This window comes from Otolemur garnettii, unplaced genomic scaffold (assembly GCF_000181295.1).
Source record: "Otolemur garnettii isolate 467f Iridium unplaced genomic scaffold, OtoGar3 scaffold00013, whole genome shotgun sequence".
Taxonomy (NCBI): Eukaryota; Metazoa; Chordata; class Mammalia; order Primates; family Galagidae; genus Otolemur; species Otolemur garnettii.
The window spans coordinates 12,860,599-12,876,406 of record NW_003852408.1 but is presented as its reverse complement, the minus strand read 5'-3'; the positions used below and the strand labels follow the sequence as shown (position 1 = coordinate 12,876,406).

Here is a 15,808-nt window from a genome sequence, read left to right as displayed (position 1 = left end):
GGGAGAAGGTGAGTCTGCTGGGATGTACAGAATGTGTGAGGGGAGGATTCAAAGCAAGGGACTGGCTGGGTGCTCACTGCAGTAATTCAGATGTGCTGGGGCTTTGGGGGTGGGTTTGAAAAGTTGAGCAGCAGAATGTCACATCCAGACCTCTGTTCCCCACACCACCTGCATCTGTCAAAGTGATTGAAGAATGTTCAGTGAAGAAACAGATGACATGACAAGGGTAATGGGATCACAAGGCATCGTGAGAGTCCAAAGCTAGCAACACCAGGGAGTCTTCACCTCTGCCCCCTAGGCCTACAGGGGGAGAGGAGGGGAGCTCTGTGCAACCCAAGAGGGACCTATGACATCTGAGAGGGCCAGCTGACAGCAGCGTGGCTGGAGGAACTCAGCCTCTGCCAATTGGCAGTGAGAAGCCAGGAGGAAAAAATGACGTGGGGTCTCTCCCCTCCTACCTTCTCATCCTGCTGGGGGCCTCTGGTTGGTCAAACCCTGCCCAGAGGACAAGGGATTCTACATGATACAACTTGATGGAGATCAGCCTCTTGGGGCACAGAGCAAGGTAGAGGAGAGAGGAGAGTAGATTTAAACACACAAGTAGAGAAAATCCTGCATACCAAGGGCATAAATCCTGTCTGTCTGTATGTTCTGTTCCATCCACCCATCCATCTCAGCATCCTTTCCACGTCTCCTTGCATATCTGAGGGCTCATGCAGTTGATTAACTTCAGGGGATTGGCTCTGTCCACCCTCTGAGTCATGAGGACCTCTCTGTCCCTGAAGGCTAGAAGACAGATGGATAAGCCTGTGGGAGGGTGCCGGGGGGTTCTGCCTGTACCTGCTTTTTTGGGTTATCTGAAGCTGGTCCAGGAGGGGACCCCCCAGCTGGTCTTCCTAGGAGTGCCACAGTGGGTCAGTAAAGGCCCTCAGTGTGGACATACCTGCTCAGGACAGCCCCTGTGCCTCCTCCCTGCAGCTCGTGGGCCTTCATGTCCCCCTGCTCTACTCCCACTGCAGTTGGTGCCTCTGTGTTGCAGACTCCCTGGGTGGGGGCTCCGAGGGCCCCTGTTTCTGCCCTACACCCTGCAACCTGACGCGCTATGGGAAAGAAATCTCCATGGTCAAGATCCCCAACAGAGGCTCAGCTCGGTACCTGGCAAGGAAATACAACCGCAACGAGACCTACATACGGTGTGTGTGTGCACGTGCCTGGGGCATGGTGGAGACTGGAATTGAGCTGCATCTTTACTCAGGATGAGATTTCTGCCAGGAATGCCTTTCACAGTCCTTTTCTTCTAACCAACCCCCATCCATTGTTTAAGTCACATCCTGTGTCTCCACCTCCAGGGAGGCTCTTCCAAGGCCAAACACCTCATCTGAGCTCCCACAGCACAGTGCCCTGTACCTATCTGTCACTCTATATACTTTATTGTTTTAGACTCCTTTGTTTATGTGTCTTTCTCCTCCAGCAACCTGGGAGCCATTACATGCATGGTAGTGACAGTGTGGTGCTGAGGGGCAAGGTGGGAGGGGCACAGGGGTCTGCAGGCTGAGGCAGGATGGGCCACATTGAGCCTTGGTCTGATACCCTGCAGCAAATTGATAATGCCCAGTACTAGGTCTTGCAGGGACAGATGATTAGGACACACAACCCATGGCGCAGTTTGTGAATGAGCTCACATTTGATGGTGCAGGACTGATTCCTAGGCCACGGTGGAGGAACACAAGCAGGGGAGGCCTGGGCTGAGCCTCTGAGGACCCTGGGTTTGGGTCTATAAGAGGAGGAAAGATGGGAGGCATCCCATTTAGAGACCTATGGGATGGTGCAGGGCCTGAGAAGTAGGTGGTGTGGAGAGCAGCAGTGAAGAAAGCAGCTTGGATAAGAAGGTGCAGCCGTTTTGAAAGTTGAGGAATTTTGGAGTGGACAGATGGGCGGTAGGGAGCCACTAAAGTTTCTAAGGATGAGACAAAATGACAGTATCTGCTGCTTCAGAGGCAGGACAGAATCCTTCAGGTGCAGGAATTTCATTTTGCTCTGCTGGGCCCTTTGCTACCCAAGGACATGAAGTTAACACACACACACACAACAGAGGACTGCCTCCCCTCACAGCCTTTGGGAGTCTGGGGCTGTTGTCACTACTCCCTAGTGCAGGGAATCCCAGTGACCCCATACGGATACCCCATTTCCTGTCTCCACAGGGAGAATTTCCTGGTGCTAGATGTCTTTTTCGAGGCTCTGACCTCTGAAGCTGTGGAGCAGCGAGCAGCCTATGGCCTGTCGGCCCTGCTGGGTGAGACTCAGCCCCTCCCACAGCATGTGGAGGGTGGGCTGGCCCAGCTGGCTTCCTCTGACCCTGCTCTCCTGCTTCCCAGGAGACCTCGGGGGACAGATGGGCCTGTTCATTGGGGCCAGCATCCTCACCCTGCTGGAAATCCTTGACTACATCTATGAGGCAAGGGCTGGAGAGTAGGGGACAAGGGTGGGGCTGTGGGAAAGCAGAGGGGGTGGCACAGGCTCCCTGCTGGGACTGATCTGGCTGGGAAGTCAATCTTGGGTTCTGTGCCAAGGTGCCCTGACTGACGGGAAGGCCTCAGGTGCTCCCTGGAGGAGCAAGAAGGCTGTGGGCAGACAGCAGGGTTTCCAGGGTTTATTACAGTGGCAAGTCTTCGGAACTGACCTGGGAAGACACTCTGTTCTCCTCAACTAAATTTCCTGAAACTACTGTCCCCCTACCCTGAACCCCAAGGTGTCCTGGGACCGACTAAAGCGGGTATGGCGGCGTCCCAAGACCCCTCTGCGGACCTCCACTGGGGGAATCTCTACCTTGGGGCTGCAGGAGCTGAAGGAGCAGGTGAGGACAAGCTCTGTGGAGTGTGTAGTGAGCACCCTCTCCCCGGGGCTGGGTAATCCTACTGTTTCTGGACTAGCCTGTGGGAGGGGTCCCTGGGCTTTCCCAGAGCCTTTGCCCCAGGAGACAAGGAAAGCCTGGGTGCCTCAGGCTGAAGGCACCACTTGAGCTCTCTCTGCCCCATTCTCCCTTCATCTTGCAGAGTCCCTGCCCAGGCCGGGGCTGTGCTGAGGGCGGGGGGGCCAGCAGCCTGCTCCCCAACCACCACCACCCCCACGGCCCCCCAGGAGGCCTCTTTGAAGACTTTGCTTGCTAGGATGGTGTTGTGTCTGAAAGGACCCAGAAGTCTGGGGCCCCTTCCCAGATCCCTAGCAGATTCTCCTCCTGCTCCTGGGCCAGAGGCCTGGGGGCAGCCAAGGGCTCAGGGGAGGGTGGTGCTCCCTGTGAGGGCCAGGATTCAGCTTTGCACCGGCGTCCTTCTTTGTATCCCCCACCCCCAGGCTGGTGCCTAGGGAGGGCTAAAGACCAGACTGTGGGCACCTGTGGAGGGGAAGGGAGGAAAGGAGAGAGGGAGGTGGAGGATAGAGCCCACCCCAGCAGAGGTGGGACATTCTGTACATTTGTATATATTTAGGGAGGGCTGGGGGGGGAGGCAGATGTAGAAGATGGGTGGGGGTATAAGGGTGGGTGATTCAGAATAGCCAGAGCCCCAGCCTAAATGTCAGCAGGAGAGGAGAGCCCCCAGGACTGAGGAGTGCTGGGCTGGCCCTACTTCCTGCCCCATTCTGGGCCAACCTCCCTTCTTGGCAGGGAGAATAGGTAGCCCAGCAGGCCTGGCCCAGCTCCCAGTTCCCCCTGCACTAATCCTGGTCCCAAAGTCCCTCCACAGGGAAGGGGCGGGGGACCTGCCAGCCTTGGCTGAGCTGGAGTGGGAAGGCAGCCTTCTCAGGCCCCTCTCTCTCCAGTCTGATTTTATAAAGTGCTGATGAAATTGGGAATAAAGAGGCATAAAGAATCCTCTGTGTGTATATGTGACCAAGCACATGCTGGGGCCTGGGGAGGGGCTGGGCACATGCATGACTTGGTCCTGGGTAAAAGGAAATGAGGGCTCCAGCAGGGACAAGGGAGCCTTCGTCCCCAGTCAGCCCTCCCTCCCCCATGCTCACTTTCAAAGCCTTAGAATCACTAGTCCACACTCAGCCTGTTTATTAAGGGCAGGCAGCTTCGTCAGGGGTCCAGAATGGAGAAGTTGGGAGATGCTCCCCTCCTCCCTCAGCTTTCCCTTTCTCAACAGCTCATCTACAGCCCAGAACCCAGGGCCTGACCCTGAGGTGGGGCTGGTGTCAGGCAGAATGTACTGCATAAATACACGGAGGCCACAGCCTGAATCAGCAGTGTCAAGGGGGCAGGGAGATTGGATTTGGGGTCAGAAGGGCATGGCTCTGGTGGCACCTCTCCCAGAGCTTGTCCTGAGCCCAAGGACCCACAAGCCAGAGAGAGGGGACCAGTGGGCTGCCCTGGGGAAAGAGGCTATGGCCAGCCCTGTCTGGCGAGGCTGGCAGGTGTCTCCAGGTGTTGAGGAGGAGCAGGGTGTGGTACGGCTGTGCCAGGGCTCAGGAACACAGGGCAGGGTCAGGTGCTGTTGCCCTGCTCCTGCTCAAAGAGCAGCATGGCCAGCTGGGTTCGGGAGCCAAGGCCTTCAAGCATGCTCTGGCGGCAGCGGTGGTACAGATCTTCACTGAGCCGGGCACTGCATGTCTGGGCCCGGTAGCGCTGTAGTAGTGCTGGCTCCACTGCCCGCAGCACATGCAGTCCCGAGAAACGCAGGAACAGCTCGTATACATCCAGGCTCTCCAGCAGCTCCTCCTCCTGCTCTAAGGCCGCTGCCAGTCGCCCACGGGCTGCCACGTAGTCAGAGTTGTAGAAGCAGGCCTCGCTGGCCACCTGGCGATCAAAGCGGCCTGTGTCGCGGCCCAGCTCTGGTGGCCCAGGGCCTTGTGGTGGGGCCACAGCTGGGTGGAAGGCTTGGAAGTGCATGGGGAAGAAGGCCTGCCAACCAGAGATGGCATGCATGCGGCAGCGGTTCAGGAAGTCAGGTGTGAGCACCGTGTCTGGCCCGGCCAGCAGGAACAAGGTGTCCAGTGGGTGCTTCTTGGAGAGCAGATCCATGAGGCGCAGTGGTGAGGGTACAGATGTCTGCACACTGAGCCATGGCACCCGGGCACCGGGGAAACGCCGTTCCAGCTCTGCCACGTGGGCCTTGACAGGTGCAAAGACATCTGCATGGGCTGCCCGCTGGGCCTGGCGTGGCTCATACAGTAGCAACAGGGTCAGGGCTGCTGCAGCATCACCAGGCTCTAATGCTGCAGTGGCAAAGGCCTCCAGGAAGCCAGGGGCCAGGTCACGCTCAGCTGCAGCCAGAGGCAGCAGCACAGTGAGACGGGAGGCCTCAGTGACATAGGGCACAGGTAAGATCTCCACACGGCTCAGAGGCCGGAGCAGCTGCACCCGGTGAGTGAGGGGCCACCGGCCACCCTGAGGGGTCAGGGCCTCCAGCTGCAAGTCCAGCATGTACTCCATACCACGGGCTGGATCAAAACGGCGGTAACCATTAACCAGCTGCTGCTTCTGGAGCCGCAGGGCCGGGTGGTAGCGGCGATTGAGTTCCTCCAGGGCTGCTCCCAGGACATCAGCCACATCAGCCCGATCAGCCCCACGCAATGGGCAGCGGGGTGAGCCATCAGCGCAGGAGAAAGCATGCTGCTCCGTGAAGTAGTCCCAGCGCAGCACCTCAAAGCGAGAGGCTGGGCGGGATGGTGCTGGGATGCCCACAGGCCAGGCAGCTGCCCGCTCCCCATCAACTGCCAGATGGCTGGTGTTCTGGATTTCCCACTGGGACAGAGATGCAGGCCATAAGCAAGGGGGAGACGAGAGGGGTCAGCACAGAGCTAGAGGATGAGGTAGGCAGCAAGTGCCACTCAGGAAGAGGCCCCAGGCCCCTGCCAACTTCTGCCTACCCACAGCCCCCATCTTTCCTTTCCCTAAAGAAGGAAGAAGCCTAAAAGTTTAAAGGAAGGTTTCTGGAGGCTCCTCAGAGAATGAGGAAAGAGGGGCTGGGAGGTAGGTTTGTTCTGCAATTCTGGCACTAACATTTTTCTTTCTCTGGCATCTCTGAGACCTCTCAGACCCTGTTCCCCTCACCATTCTGCTCCCCCCTCCCAGGCCCAGACCATACCTGTAACTCCTGGATCTCCTGGTATGTGCGTTCCAGCTCAGCTCGGGCAAAAGCTTGGTGCAGCTGATACATGTGCACAGGGTCATGTACAGGGTGGGCTGTCAGGACACTGCGGAAACGAGGGTCCCCCTCTTGCACAGGTTCCCCAGGGCTCAGCTCCAGATAGCTATAATGTACACCCTGGGAAGAGGAAGTGAAAGTATCTATAATGGGATGGATTGTCTTTCCCCTTGTCTCACAATGAGTATCTCATCTCCTCTTCCTAAGACCTGTTGTGAACTTGGAGTCAGATTTCTGTGGATTTTCAGTGTACTTCAATCAGTTGTGAGTTTGTATGATCTTAGGCAAGCCTCTGCTAGCTCATCTGTGAATGGGCATGCATCCTGTTTCAGAGCTGTGAAAGGACCCAAATAAAATCATAACAAACACTGAAGCTTAGGAGATTTAGGAATTTACCCAGGGTGACAAGGATAGAAAATGACAGGACTGGCATGGAAACTCAGGTCTGTATCTCCACTACCCTTTTGCTTCTCAAAGGAAAGGGCACAAGCTCATATAGGAAACACCAGTGGGGTAGCTTGTCATCCTACCTCATGGTCGCCAGTGCAGCCCACTCCCGTGGCATCAAGAATGCAGCGTCCCAGCCACTCATCTGGGTGTGCACTGACGATATCGTTACGGCAGCCTTCCAGGTGGGGGCGCAACTGCTGCAGCAGTGTGCGGGACAGCAGCACCCCGAAGCCACCATGGCAGTAACGGCCTGGTGTGGGCTCTCCACCAATGAAGTCCTGGGGCCGGCCCAGATAGAGGTGGGCAGCAGAGGCCAGGCTGAGGCGGCCAGTTAGGCGTGCCAGTCCGTGCGCCTCGGTGTAGGTGGTGTCTGGCACCAGGAAGAACCAGTCAAAGTCGTCTCCATGCTGCTCCAGCAGGTGGCGCAGCGCCAAGTGCAGGTGCCCTATGGGACGTTCCTCGCCCAGGGTCACCACAGCCATGCCAGGTGGTGCCCGGCGGCCCCGTACGCCTGTCAGGAACACTACACGCTCTAGTCGGTGCCCCAGAGTACGGTTCACAGCCACACCCAGAGTGGGCAATGTGGCCTGTGAGGTCAGTACTGCCACAAGCAGCCTCTGCCTGATGCCCAGCTCCGTGCTGATGTAGCGGGTCCTGGGGGAGAGGACGCACAAAGTTACCGAAAAGAAAACTGAGCAGGCAAGAAAATGTAGATTCTGGCATTTTCTTTGTGTCTTTTTTCTCACCTATGACCAGGATAAAAACAAAATCTCTCTCTAAAAAAACAAAACAACAACAACAACAACAACAACAACAAAAAAAACCACCTCTCTCCCAGGGGTCATAACAACTTAAGTGAAATATTAGTCTTACCTATATAGTGCTTTGCATTTGGAAGATGCCACTATTCATACAGATATAAGAGAGAAATTGTGGGTCTGATTCCTGGTTTCACTACTTCGTAGTTGGGTCCTTGAACACATTTAATCTGAGACATCTGTAAAACGGGACTGACTGTATTTATTTAAAACACCTACTAAATGTTTGACATACTATGTATCCCAAATATCTCACATATATGATTTAAAGGAATGTATGGCATAGGAATTAATATGTCTGGGGTGGGGGGCAAACTGGGACTTGGGTTCTAGCAACTTACCGTTACTAGGCAGAAGGTGAGTTGCAGAAGTGGAATTTGAAACTTTGTTACTTAGAAATTATATCAAGTCACCAGCAGTCATTTCCCTCACTGCACCCTGAGGTGGCCACTCAGAACCAGACAGAGGTAAACCCTAGTTTTCTCCTTTCTTCTTCTCTCTCTCTATACACTCACTGTATATATCAGTCATTTATCTAAATCCAGCAGACTAGCCGGGAAGCTAAGAGGATCTTTGGGGGACCATCAGGTCGAGCTGGTTTAGGACAGAGATTGGCAAGTTCAGCCCAGGCCCGGACGGGGCCCAGAAAAGGGTCAGTCTGGCCCCACGTCTCCTGGGAAGCAGGACTATTGGAAGTTATCGCGGCTCAAAGACTTCCTGGCCGGCCAGCTCGTTCCTTCCGGAGCCTGATCCGGCCCTCGGCAGCCTCCCCTACGCGCGCGCGTCCCGGCCGGTGCCTAGAGGGTGGAGGGAACGTAACGGATCACTACCTGATGGCCTTTTTGGCGGCCTGGCCGGGCTGTGCAGGGTGGTAGGGCAAGACACGAGGCTCCCAGTTCTCCCCGGCGCCTGCGCCGTCCCCGGGCCTCTCGCGCTCGGCTCCAGGATGCACCGAGTTGGGCCGGCGCGCCGCGTTCGTATTGCCGCGCGGAGGCAGCTCAGAGTCTCCGGGTTGGGGCGGGCCTGGGCCGCACGGCTCTTCCACCCAGGTAACGCTGAGCAGGCTCAGAGTGAAGCCTAGGGAGATGCCCACGGCCACGGGCCCTGCGGGCCGTAGCACCGACAGCAGCAGCGATGCCCGCATGGCGCCCGGACCGCGGGCCCCGGGCCGGGGCGAAACCCCAGAGCAGCCGGGGAAGGCTACAAGGGGGCGGGACCGGGGAGGGGGCGGATCCGGAGGGCCCGGGCCCAGCGGGCAGGCCCGCTCCCTCCCCGCCGACCAGAGCCAGAGGCCCGAGCCGAATCCCCTGTGCCGCGCTTGAATCCTTCTCTAGTCGCTGCTCGGTTCCGTGCGGTGTTGCTGCGCTTGGCACCGAAGCCTCAGCCGCTTCAGCCGCTGTCCGACGTGTCACTGCGAGCGCCCCGCCCCCGGGGTGGGGTCTAAGGTTCTAGCTACCGGAGAGGGAGGAGAAGGGGGAGGTTAAGGAGGAAGGACCCCCGGAAGTGCCCCCTCCTCAGTGCGGGAGCAGGAGACGCCGGGGGCGGAGTCCTCTGCCTCCCTCTGGCGTGGTTGGTGCGTCCTGGGTGACGTCAGAAGCATCCCGCCCCTGCCTAGATGGTGCGCCCTGAGTGACGTCAGAAGCAGAGGCCGGAGCTGTCCATCAGCACCAAAGGCCGCGGGCGGGCTCAGGGCATGGGGCCGCGGCTCTGGGGCGGCCTGAGCCCCAGCTCCTGCTTCTGCTCCTTTCCCTTCCCTAGGCCCAGTCCGAGTCCTCGGACGCCGCGGGACTGGAATACCAGCTGGTGTTGGAGGTGGAGCGGCGACGCCGCCGCCCAGAGACCGTTCTCTCCGGCCCAGAGGCCCCGTTCCCAACAAGGCGGACTTTTCCCGGACCCTAGTCAGTTGGAGCCTCTGGAGCGCCAGAACTCTAGCCACTCCAGCCCCTGCACAGCTTCTTTCGCTCAGAAGCTCTGGTCGCATCCAGCCCAGGTAAATCTTGGACAATCCCAGATTTAGCCGCCCACAGATGAATCTCCTAGCTGCCTCCTCACTGGCTCACGGCAGCACGCTGTCCTTATCCCCCACACCATGCCCCTTTTAACTTTATCCCAGCCCCATCTAGCCAAGGAGTTTTGTCTCCCTTTGTTTCTGCCCCCCTCCCCATCCCAGGGAAGCCTCCAGAGCTGCATGATGTGGGCACCACTCCTTTGTCCACTGTGTCCTTGCTGAGTTCTTCCACTCCCGCTCCCATCTTGGTGAGGACCCAGGACTCCTCCTTGACACTAACTTCCCTTCTGTCAGGTTTACCTGGGAGGTTGACTCCCTTTCATTCCCAGCATTATGCCGGGCACTGTGGCAACTCTGCGGTTCCAGCTGCTGCCTCCTGAGCCAGATGACACCTTTTGGGGTGCACCTTGTGAACAGCCCCTGGAGCGCAGGTACCAGGCACTGCCGGCCCTCGTCTGCATCATGTGCTGTTTGTTTGGAGTCGTCTACTGCTTCTTCGGTGAGATCCCCATCTCATCCCTCACCTGGGCTCCCCATTTTCCCCAAGTTTTTTCTGGGGCCCCCAAATATTCCTGGAATACTACCACCACCATCGTGAATAACCCTCTTTCTTTTCTTTTTCTTTCATCCTACTCATGTTCATTGATTATCTATACTCTAGATTCTAAACAATGCAGGTTTTTAAATTAAACATGTTTGAGTTTGAACTTAGCTCTGTACTTACTAATTATGACGACTTGGGCACATTAACTTGTCTGAGCCTCAGTTTTCTCATCAGAATAATGGGAACAATATTTGTCTCACTTAGGATCATTATGAGAATTAATAGGCACGCAGTAAATGGTAGCTATTGTGGTAAAGATGTGTTGGGTTCCTGTGCTAGGAGGCACTGAAAACACTAAGCAGAGTGATTAGACATGGTACTTTACCTCAGGGTATATTGTCTTTGGGGGAGAAAGACTCCTTAACATTCATACCTGATATATGTTAGAGGAGCTAACATATGGTAGTTACATACATGAGATTGCCTGCAAAGAAGGAGCTGATAATCAGGGGTGCTGTGAACTGTTTTACAAGATGAATACTGAAGAAGGGAGTTCAGCTGAATAGGCAAGTAGGACTGAAATCTAGCTCATGCTTTGTTTGACAAATTCTAGTCCTTGGCATAAGGTTGCTTTGCCTAGAGAAAGGCACATCTTTTTCTAATTTGCACAAAGTTGCCATATGTGCTAGTGGCAGCATGGGGTAAGTGCCCAGCAACTCTATAGCAAGAGTAACAGAACTTAAGAGACAAGAGTAGGCTCTGCGAGGGCTGGGTGCGGTAGCTCACACCTGTAATCCTAGCACTGTGGGAGGCTGAGGTGGGTGGATTGCTTGAGCTCAGGAGTTTGAAACCAGCCTAAGCAAGAGTGAGACCCTATCTCTAAAAAAATATATATCAGGGTATTGTGGTGGGCATTTGTAGTCCCAGCTACTCAGGAGGCTGACACAAGAGAATCACTTGAGCCCAGGATTTGAGGTTGCTGTGAGCTATCATGCCATGGTATTCTACACAGGGGGACAAAGTGAGACTCTGTCTCCAAAAAAAAAAAAAAAAAAAAAAGTAGGCTCTGTGGATTGGGGACCCAAAGAAAGCCTCCAGGAGGAGATTTATAGGTGACTGGAACCAGTGGTCTAAAAGAGGCTATGGGGTTGGGTTTCAGGCTGGGAAGACGTAGTGTAAGATTTGTGCTCTGAAGCCTCCAAACCTCCTCCTAGAATGGGTGGGTAGATGGCAGCCAGATGGTCCCACCATTTCCTCCCCCAAACTCTGAGCTGAAAAACTGCAGAGTAGGCAGGAAGAAGTGCCCACTATGGGTTCAGGACATGTTCTGGGCCTCCGAGGAATCTATATCATCTTAACCCCTCCACTATCCATATTTACTCTTTCTGCGTGTTGCTCAGTGCAGCCCCATATTTCTTCTCTTGGGTTTGCCTGACATCCTACCCCACTTGGATGCCAGCATTACCAGGCTCTTAGACTGTGAGCCCTTGTCCGTGCCCTACTTCTCTCTCTGACCTCAGAGAAAGGTCACAGTTCTCCTGGACTCTGATACTTCCCCTCCATCTCTGACTTCCTTATTTCTTAAACTCTACAACCACTATTCCCCCCTCCTTGATTCTCTATAACCCCACATAAGCCCTAGTGACCCCCTCTACCCCCTCTACTGCTATCTCATTACCTCCCATTCCTCTGATTCCTGCTATTTCTCCTAGCTCTGATCCCTATAACCTTATCATCTGATCCCCACCCCATATTGTAATTTCAATAATCACATTTCTTTGACCTCAGTGCTCCACTCTCTCACAAACTCTTTAATACTCTCAGTGATTCCACCTCTTTCAACCCTCTGGAACTGCAAAACCCTCATTTCTTGGAACCCCTTCCCAATAACCCTGCTTCTCTGTCCTTTGTAATCTTCCATTGATACCATATCTCTGAAGCCCTGTGATCCCTCAAAGACCTCATCTTTCTAAACCTGTGTTGCCTCCATATCTCAAGTTTGTTCTGATTTCCTAATACCTCCTGTCTCTAAATAATCCCCAAAGTCCCCAATGACTATTTATTTATTTATTTTGAGACAGAGTCTTACTTTGTAGCCCTTGGTAGAGTGCTGTAGTGTCATAGCTCACAGCAACCTCAAATTCTTGGGCTTAAGTGACTCTCTTGCCTCAAGCTCCCAAGTAGATGCGACTACAGGCACCCACCACAGCGCCTGGCTATTTTTAGAAGCAGGGGTCTCCCTCCAGCTCAGGCTGGCCTCGAACCTATTAGCTCAGGCAATCCACCTGCCTCAGCCTCCCAGAGCACCAGGATTATAGGTGTGAGCCACTGTGCCCTGCTCCAGTGACTCTTTTACTTTCTTTTGTGACAGGGTCTCACTCTGTCACCCAGGCTGGAGTGCAGTAGCACAATCATAGCTCACTGCAGCCTCAAGCAGTCCTCCTGCCTCAGCCTCTTGAGTAGCTGGGACTACAGGCATATGCCACCACGCTCAGCTAATTTTTAAAAATATTTTGTAGATGCAAGTTCTCACTATGTTGCCCAGGCTGGTCTCAAACTCCTGGTTTCAAGTGATCCTTCTGATTTAGCCTCCCCAAGTGTTGTAAAGCATAAGCCACAATGCCCAGCTCCCCATTGACTCTTACCAATCCCCCTGTGATTCCAGTGACTTCTCTCTCTGAACCCTCTGATCTCAGTGACCCCAATGACCAATTATTGACTCTTGACTCTAGTGATCTATCCTGACTCTTATACCCCTCAAAGATCCCAAATCATTATCTCAATGATTGTTTTCCCAGTGACCCACAATGGCTATATCTCTCTGACCTCCCCTGACCTCAATGGCCCCATCACTAATGCTCTCATGACCTCAGTGACCTCTAATTCTCTGATCTTAGCATCCTTCTCTCCAGTTCCCCGTGATCCCATGTCCTTGACCCCTCTGACCTTCTCCCTCCAGCCTGATGACCTCATTTTGGCCCCTTACTAGCCCCTGTTCCCCTCTAGGTTACCGCTGCTTCAAGGCAGTACTCTTCCTCACTGGGTTGCTGTTTGGTTCAGTGGTCATCTTCCTCCTGTGCTACCGAGAGCGAGTGCTGGAGACGCAGCTGAGCGCTGGGGCGAGTGCAGGCATTGCATTGGGCATCGGGCTGCTCTGCGGGCTCGTGGCCATGCTGGTGCGCAGCGTGGGCCTCTTCCTGGTGGGGCTGCTGCTCGGGCTGCTGCTCGCTGCTGCCGCCCTGCTGGGCTCCGCACCCTACTACCAGCCAGGCTCTGTGTGGGGTCCACTGGGTCTGCTGCTGGGGGGCGGTCTGCTCTGTGCCCTGCTCACTCTGCGTTGGCCCCGCCCACTCACCACCCTGGCCACCGCAGTGACTGGTGCTGCGCTCATCGCCACCGCTGCTGACTACTTTGCTGAGCTGCTACTGCTGGGGCGCTACGTGGTGGAGCGTCTACGGGCCGCCCCTGTGCCCCCTCTCTGCTGGCGGAGCTGGGCCCTGCTGGCTCTCTGGCCCCTGCTCAGCCTGATGGGTGTTCTGGTGCAGTGGCGGGTGACGGCCGAGGGGGACACCCACACCGAAGGTGAGAGGGCAAAGCCAAGGTGGGCATAAGAAGAGAAGGTGTCCAGGGATAAGTGGAAGGCTGAGGGAGTGGTGGACAGAAGCTGTACACATCAGCAGCAGAAAGCGTTATGGGGTCAGAGAGCTGACTTGCTCAAGGTCTGGGATGATAGGACCCAAGTGCCACCATTCTCTCCATGACAATGTATAGAACTTTGTGCTGACCTCATTCTAGGCACTGAGGGGACAGAAGAGACAAAATGGAAAAGGTCCTTGCCCTTATGGGTGTACATTTGGGGTGGGCATGAGACAGATAACAGACATACAAACAAATAAGATCATTTGTGTGCAGAGTGATACGAAAGAGATACACAGGGTTATATGAAAGAGTGACATAGGAAGGCTATTATAATTAGGTTGGCCAAGTCAGGCTGCTTGAAGGAGGTGAACATGTAAGCAGAGAGCTGAAGGATAAGGGGCCAGACATGCAAAGAGCTAGAGAAGAGAGACAGCAATGTGAGGGCCCTGAGAGGGAATGAGCTTGACTTGGGTAAGTGGGCTGGAGTGCAGTAGGTAAGGTTTGGGAGTCAGCCTGATCCTGGATGCCCTCTGGGCTACAATGATGACTTTTTTATTAGGACAAGGAGATGTCACTGGAGAGTTTAAAGTAGGGGAAGATAGATTCTAATGTTACTTTTAGTGTGCTCATTCTGCTGCTGAGTGTCCAAAGCATGGGAGGGAGGAAGCAGAGGGGGAAGCCTATGAGGAAGCTTCTGTGGGTGTCCAGTGGAAAGATGATGGTACTGGCCTAGGTGAGTCACCTATAGCTCAGGATTGGGAGAGGGGTAACAGAAGGAAGGGGGTACCTAGAAGTCTAGGAATCTTCTATAAAGAACTTTGGAAGAAAAAAAAAAAACAGCAGGAAGTCCCATCTGAGAAGTGGGAGACCAAAAAAGGAAGCAATGAGGTGGTGGTGGGGGTTCTGCACAAGGGGAATCTGGAAGTCTGGAGCCTCAGGGTGGGAAGAAAGAGGGAGGGCTTGGGGGAGATGAGGCACGTGGGCCTCTGAGAGCCTTCTGTGCCCATCCCTCCACAGTGGTCATCAGCCGGCAGCGACGACGTGTACAGCTGATGCGGATTCGGCAGCAAGAAGAGCGCAAGGAGAAGCGGCGGAAAAAAAGGCCCCCTCGAGCTCCCCCCAGAGGTCCCCGTGCTCCTCCAAGGCCTGGGCCCCCTGACCCTGCTTATCGACGCAGGCCAGTGCCCATCAAACGCTTCAATGGGGATGTTCTCTCCCCGGTGAGCACCCTGTATCCCTCCAGCCCAGATAAGGGAGAAAAAAGTACGCAGACTGCTCCAAGCAGGACTGGGCTTTCCCCAGAAGCTGGTTGCTGTCTAGAAGACTTATTGCTTGTCCACCCATTGGAACCCCTATACCAGGGGCCTGGTAGGCCTAGCTTTGGGATTGAGGGAAAGGTGTCCTGAGTATGGATTTTAAGTGGGATGTGGTATGTTGTGGAGACTCTGGGAGTGGTTAGGTCCTACGTCTATGGCAGTCTGGGGGACTATCAGGCTTGTGGGGCTACAGAAAGAGGTGGCTTTCAGGGCAGCAGTCTGCTATAGAACTCTCACACCTATGTTTACTCCTGTACAGAGCTACATCCAGAGCTTCCGAGACCGGCAGACAGGGAGCTCACTGAGCTCCTTCATGGCCTCGCCCACAGACACGGACTATGAGTATGGGTCCCGGGGGCCACTGACAGCCTGCTCAGGCCCCCCTGTGCGGGTATAGCAGTATCCCTGCCTGTTTAGACTCTGCAGTCACCAGCTCTGCCAGGCCACCATCCAGCCCCCCCACCCCCAGCCCCACCCCACCCTGCAGCCTTTGGCTGTCCCTCTTCCCTCCCTAGAGAGGGCTGGCCTGGCCACTAGAGGGAGGATCTGTCTCAGGCTAGGCCTGGCCTGAGGGGAAAGCCCCCTGCCAAGCTCTGAAGGGGCTCCTGAGGAACCTGGGGTATAAGCCCCATTGGAGTGTGCTCAGGGTTGTGAGTATGTTGCCTGTGTGTTCATGTGTGTGTATGTGTGTGGGGGTGGGTAGGCTTGGAGGGGACACTGGGACCCTTGCCTTAGATTTCTGATTGGTAGGGCTTCTCCAGGTTTGGCCCGGGCTCCTCTCCCACTGCTGGGATCCTACGGGTCACTCACCTGCATGTCTAAGTGGAGGAGGCCTGCCTTCCTCCCCTACACTCCACCTCCCAACCGGACTCATGTAAGGGTCCTTG

The 15,808-nt window shown here is 55.2% G+C and overlaps 3 protein-coding genes across 4 annotated transcripts in view; 2 read left to right on the top strand and 1 right to left on the bottom strand.

Annotated features, from left to right (window-relative positions):
- ASIC4 (acid sensing ion channel subunit family member 4) overlaps positions 1-3,167 on the top strand; it is a 20,834-nt gene extending 17,667 nt beyond the window's left edge. The window contains 5 exon segments of the mRNA XM_023510305.1: positions 1,040-1,193; positions 2,202-2,293; positions 2,376-2,455; positions 2,750-2,854; positions 3,054-3,167. Coding sequence (XP_023366073.1) covers positions 1,040-1,193; positions 2,202-2,293; positions 2,376-2,455; positions 2,750-2,854; positions 3,054-3,167 — 545 coding nt within the window.
- An 866-nt stretch (positions 3,168-4,033) lies between these two features.
- On the bottom strand, positions 4,034-8,911 carry CHPF (chondroitin polymerizing factor). 2 transcript variants are annotated; one of them, XM_003784914.3, is made up of 4 exons: positions 8,245-8,911; positions 6,677-7,250; positions 6,087-6,266; positions 4,034-5,743 (listed from the first exon to the last, which is right to left on the bottom strand). In XM_003784914.3, exons 1-4 carry the CDS (start codon positions 8,556-8,558, stop codon positions 4,484-4,486), a joined length of 2,328 nt encoding a protein of 775 aa, XP_003784962.1. In that variant the 5' UTR covers positions 8,559-8,911; the 3' UTR covers positions 4,034-4,483. The 2 variants fall into 2 exon arrangements, with proteins under 2 accessions (XP_003784962.1, XP_023366072.1); XM_023510304.1 differs by lacking the exon at positions 8,245-8,911 and adding an exon at positions 7,470-8,230.
- Positions 8,912-9,016: 105 nt separating this feature from the next.
- On the top strand, positions 9,017-15,403 carry TMEM198 (transmembrane protein 198). Its single transcript, XM_012802231.2, has 5 exons — positions 9,017-9,404; positions 9,717-9,921; positions 12,973-13,548; positions 14,623-14,825; positions 15,181-15,403. Exons 2-5 carry the CDS (start codon positions 9,756-9,758, stop codon positions 15,316-15,318), a joined length of 1,083 nt encoding a protein of 360 aa, XP_012657685.1. The 5' UTR covers positions 9,017-9,404; positions 9,717-9,755; the 3' UTR covers positions 15,319-15,403.
- Positions 15,404-15,808: the final 405 nt, after the last annotated feature.